At 34.7% G+C, this 5,590-nt stretch overlaps 1 protein-coding gene across 1 annotated transcript; it reads left to right on the forward strand.

Annotated features, from left to right (window-relative positions):
- Nucleotides 1-2,523: 2,523 nt before the first annotated feature.
- Nucleotides 2,524-5,482, forward strand: LOC111388355 (protein NUCLEAR FUSION DEFECTIVE 4-like). The gene is made up of 2 exons (XM_023013034.1): nt 2,524-3,178; nt 3,967-5,482. Exons 1-2 carry the CDS (start codon nt 2,717-2,719, stop codon nt 5,161-5,163), a joined length of 1,659 nt encoding a protein of 552 aa, XP_022868802.1. The 5' UTR covers nt 2,524-2,716; the 3' UTR covers nt 5,164-5,482.
- Nucleotides 5,483-5,590: the final 108 nt, after the last annotated feature.

Below are 5,590 nucleotides of genomic sequence, written 5' to 3' on the forward strand. Positions count from 1 at the left end.
TATTCATGTTTTTACTTGAGCTATTTGGACAAGGGATAAAATCCCTATTCGTATTCTAGGCCTTGTTTGAGCCCCATTTTTGTCAAAAAAAATACATTTTTGAGTAATATATTAAAAGAAAATGTGTGGTTAAAAAATAAAGAAAAAATTTTGAATTTACGTATAATATTATTTTAATAAAGAATGTGTGGATGGAATGGGGTCAAATCACTGTTAAAGAATGTATTTTATCGCCTGAGATTTTATTCATTTTTTATTTTTATGGTTGAGGAGATTATTGATCTTGTATTATTTATGGTTCAAGGTTTGTATGATCTCAAGTGATGTTGAAAGGAGAATCGTATTGATTGTTAGTAGGTCTTGACTTATTGTTCAGTGTAGCGCCAAGTGGTCAACAAATGAGACCATATTTTCACATGCCTATGCCCTAGTCTAGACACTTGGACAATGCTTCGTGCGTAGGCATACATTTTAGACTAGTGACACGAGTCTTTGGCTAATAATTTATAAATGATTTATAATTAATCAAATCACTTTTATCTACAAATTTTATAAAATTCAACAGTATTATACACTTATTCATAACTCAATCTATTTATTTATAATATAAATCGTTTATAAATCCTTCCCAATCTAGCATATATATATTTGAAACATGCAACGCTTAGTTGGGTAACAAGCTTCACTAGTAAAATATAACTTTTTGATCAAGTTTACTGAAATATCTTTAACAGTTCAAGAAGCAAATCTCACTACAGCAAGCCTCCTCACATTGGGAAAACCAAAGCCAGGCCAGGGCCAAAAGCAGTTTTGGCCCTGGCATTGAGCTTAGCCAAACTGTTGGAATGCAAAAGTGAAATTACTCAGAAATTAATATTTTCTTTAATTTAATAAGCAAAATCGTCTAGATGTTCACGTGTATGTCATAACAAAATTAAAAGATTCGAATCATTTACCTAAGTTCAATGATCAACCTTGAAATAACTCTGGTTTGCGAACTTCCGTCTCCTTTAATTACAAGAATTTGGTGCTTCAAACCTTCAAGCATTCTATGGTATTCTCCAAAGCAAAGACTACACCGGTATGTGGGCACATTCTTTCAATTAATCCAGAAATTAATTCTTGAATTTTTGGACTACAAGAAAATAATATATTTTCTCTCTCTTTTTCTCTCTACAATTTTGAATCTTGTGGAATTATGAATGTTGTAGTATTTTTCTATGCATTTAGTCTCTATTTATAAAGAAAAAGATGATAAAATTCTAGTAAATTATAATTTCATATTCAAACAAGAGTTCTAATTAAAACTCAAGTATGAGTTCTAATTTAAGTCCAATTCTAATTAGTTTACATATACTTGCAAGTGTAGTCCTAGAATTTTAATTACAATTACAATTACAATTAAGTTCATAACTTTCATAGTAATTACAATCAATTACAAAACTTTATTGTAATTACAATTAAGCCCAAAACTATTATAATTACCGTAATTAAGTTTCAATACTTTATGGAGCTACCACAGGGATCTGATCGGACATATATTTTCCAAGCTCCAATAATTAGGTGATATCTAGTCGACCCTAGACCACCCAATCTAATTATTAGTCTTTGCTTTTTTCACTAAAGGCAAAAGACTGAACTCTCGAAATATATAAAATTATAGAAGCCAATAAATCTGCAATACTTTCATCTGACCTGCTGTATATGTATTTTATCCACATTCGAGATCCGATAATTAGGTATGAGCATAAATGATCGTTTTGCCCCTCTAATTATTCTCACTAATTTAAGTTTTATTTTCTTCAGCGTTCATGTAAACAAATCACAGATGTCGAAATTTAGCCGTCACTAAACACTGAGCTCAGATTTTAACCGTTCAACAGAAAATAATTAAGTAGTCACTCTACCCATTGTCAGGGTGACGGTTCCCGACATGAATTCATGTTCTGTACTCCGCTCATTCTCAAGTTTTCAATTCATCGATATATTTGACCGATTAAATTGATCTCACACATTGATGAATCAAATAACAATTAAAATCGCGAAAAGATATACATAATCCTGTCAAATTATTCAGATGAAAAACACAGCGATCAAGTGAAATTTAATTCTCCACACGGTCATACTATAGAATTAAATTCAACACGTGGTCTGTTCAATATACTCAAAGTGTACTTATATCACCTTTAACTATTTTTGTGATAAGGACAAATCACAAACCTGAATAGTGAATCGGTTAACACTACAACATTCCAGTACAAGGTGTCAATTCTTATACATTGGTTGTGAACACATTATTTATGATCAAAATATAAGCTGTGTCACACTGTATTTCTCAATGCAAGTACCAAACTTACATTATCACGTGATAACAAGCACTTTAATTTGCATGCTCAATAAATAATACAATAAATAAAGTAAACATAATTTTATTCAATATTAAAAATTATTATTGTTATTTTTATATCAACAAAGCTATACTATATGGACACATAACCCAAAACAAACAGCAGGCCGCCTCGGACACTTCCATTTTTGTTGCTGTGCCTGACAAGAATTGAATTATGTCACCGTCAGATAAAAAAAAAAAAAAAATTCGGTAAATGATACATTGTAATTATTCGAAATTAGGAAGGCCATTCAAATTTGAACAATTTGGTATATATAAACGGAATCGAATTTAACCGTTTTCATCAAGAAAAATCTCTGCCCATTAATGGAGAGCAGCCGATGGATTGCAGCAGTAGCAAGCATTTGGATTCAGTGCAGTTGTGGTGCTTCATATGCTTTCGGCATATATTCTCCACTCCTAAAATCCAGCCAAAATTACGATCAATCCACTCTTGACTTGATTTCAGTCTTCAAAGACATCGGGGCAAACGCCGGAATTCTCTCCGGGATCCTTTACTCCGCCACAGCCAACAGTCGCCGCCGCCAGTCTAACTCGTGTTTTTATGGCCCCTGGGCGGTCCATGCCGCCGGTGCAATCCAGTGCTTTTTTGGGTACTTCTTCATTTGGCTTGCCATCATTGGAGCGATTCCCCGTCCGGAGGTTCCGGTGATGTGCCTTTTGATGTTCCTCGCTGCTCATGCCCAGACGTTTTTCAATACAGCTAATGTTGTTACGGCTGTTCAGAACTTTCCGGAGTACAGCGGCACCATTGTCGGCATCATGAAGGTATTTAACCAGTTTCAACCCTAATTCATACGTTATAGTAGACAGATAAATTTAATTGAAATTGTTTGTTTATCGAACTGAGTTTGAATAATTTGAATAACTTTATTAGCTAAGTATAAGTTAATCGAGAAGCCGTTGTCTGATTTTCCAATTTTCAGATTGATTTTGAAGGTAATTTCACACACACACAAAAGTTTTTTCCCTCTCTGTTTCTTTCAATCTATAATTCATACTGCACAGTGAACATTGGTTTATGGATTCGAACTTGAATGCTTTGATTAACTTTACTTACTAATTTTAAGATTATTTATCGTTCCAATTTACGAATTGATTTTGAAGATAAATTTGAGCAGATTAATAGAGGCAAAAAATTTATCTAATATTTTGTAAACAGGATGATTTGAATGACTGGTAGATAACGGGCTGGTAGGCTATCCAAATCAACTGTTTTATCAAATAATTGTTGCTTTAAATTACTACTAACATTTGATTTGATTTTATAGTTTTTTGAGTATACATAGGAGTATCATAAACAGTGTTTTTTACGTGTTTCTTTTCATTATAGCTGGGGCATTTTGTTTCTTGAAGCATCAAAATCACCAACACAATATTTTACATAGACTTCTTCACTTTCTATTTATAATTAAATTGAAAATCATGACCAAAGGCTTGGAACCGTAGAGAATCAAATTACTTATTTGATATTGGCCTTTTGAAGTAAAATTAGATTCAATCAAATGTGATGGACATAGATCCTTGCTTGTTATCTTGACAATGATCGTTGACAGGGTTTTCTTGGTCTAAGTGGAGCTGTACTGATACAAGTGTATCAGACATTATTCCAAGGGAAGCCAAGCACTTTCTTGTTGATGCTGGCTCTTTTACCACCTGTTCTTTCTATTGTTCTTATGTGGTTCGTGAGAGTCCACCAGGTACCAAATAGAGAAAAGAATCAGAAGAAATATTTGAATGGTATCTCGCTGATTTCTGTGGTAGTCGCAGCATATCTTATGTTCTTAATAATCTTGAAAAACACTGTCAGTTTTTCACCATGGGCGCAAGCTCTCTCTCTGATAGTTCTACTTGTTCTACTGTCTTCACCAATTACGATTGCCGTCAAAGCACACAAGGAAGATTTATTAAGATCATCACAATTACAAACCTTTTCCAGTTTAAACACCCCGCTAATGAAGGGCACTGATTCGTTTGCCTCAGAGAAGTCTGCAGTAGAGAATCCCAGAGACTGTGCCAATGCTCCGACTTACGAGCATCGGATGCCCCATTCCGAGGATATTCTACATGTTGAAGAATTGAATCTTTTTCAAGCCATGCGAACCACGAACTTCTGGTTGTTGTTTGTTGCAATGCTCTGTGGAATGGGCTCAGGATTGGCCACAATAAACAATATCAGCCAAATAGGAGAATCACTCGGTTACACATCAGTCCAGAGAAGTACATTAGTTTCTCTATGGAGCATATGGAATTTTCTCGGGCGTTTTGGAGCTGGGTATGTTTCTGATATTTTAATGCACAGACAAGGCTGGGCAAGGCCATTGTTAATGACTGTATCGCTAGCAACGATGGCTGGAGGCCATATAATTATCGGTTCTGGTTTTCCAGGGAATTTGTACCTGGGTTCGGTTTTAGTTGGTGTTTGTTACGGTTCACAATGGTCATTGATGCCCACCATCACGTCTGAGATATTTGGTGTGCCACATATGGGTACAATATTTAACACCATTGCTGTAGCTAGTCCTGTTGGATCTTCCATTCTTTCTGTAGGAGTGATTGGTCATATCTACGACAAAGAAGCATCAAGCGAAGGGCATTCATGTCGTGGCACCCATTGTTTCATGTTATCATTTTTCATATTGGCTTCTGTTACTCTTTTCGGGTTTCTAGTTGCTCTGGTCTTGTTTATAAAGACAAGAGGGCTCTACAGGATTCTAATCTTAAGACGACTACAGAATTCTGGAAGAGGCTGAAGTCGTAAGGTTCTGCTGAAGTATATACATCTCTGTTGTTTCATGTTATTCAATGAAGATGCATATATTAGTGGGTTTTGCTATACAACTCAAAGGATGTATCTGTTCCACCTGATCATTTGGATGTTAATCTTATCCTGTTCTATCTGATCTTGTGCTCGAAAGTAAGGTGTACGAAAATAGAATTATGATAGAATGAAAAAATGCTTAATTCCTTTGAGAGCATGCGTGGATAAACTTGTTTCCTTTTCTCAAAAATTGATGATCGTGTGGAAATTGAAATATTAAAGTGAATGAGTTGGGAGAAGAAATGAACGTAGATGAGTACCTTCAGTGTAAATAACTGAACGTTGAACATTCTATGAGACTGAAACTTGTACTTGTTTGATATGCGTTACTAGATAGAATGTACTTGCTCTACTTCATT

This window comes from Olea europaea, unplaced genomic scaffold (genome assembly GCF_002742605.1).
Source record: "Olea europaea var. sylvestris unplaced genomic scaffold, O_europaea_v1 scaffold489, whole genome shotgun sequence".
Lineage (NCBI taxonomy): Eukaryota > Viridiplantae > Streptophyta > Magnoliopsida > Lamiales > Oleaceae > Olea > Olea europaea.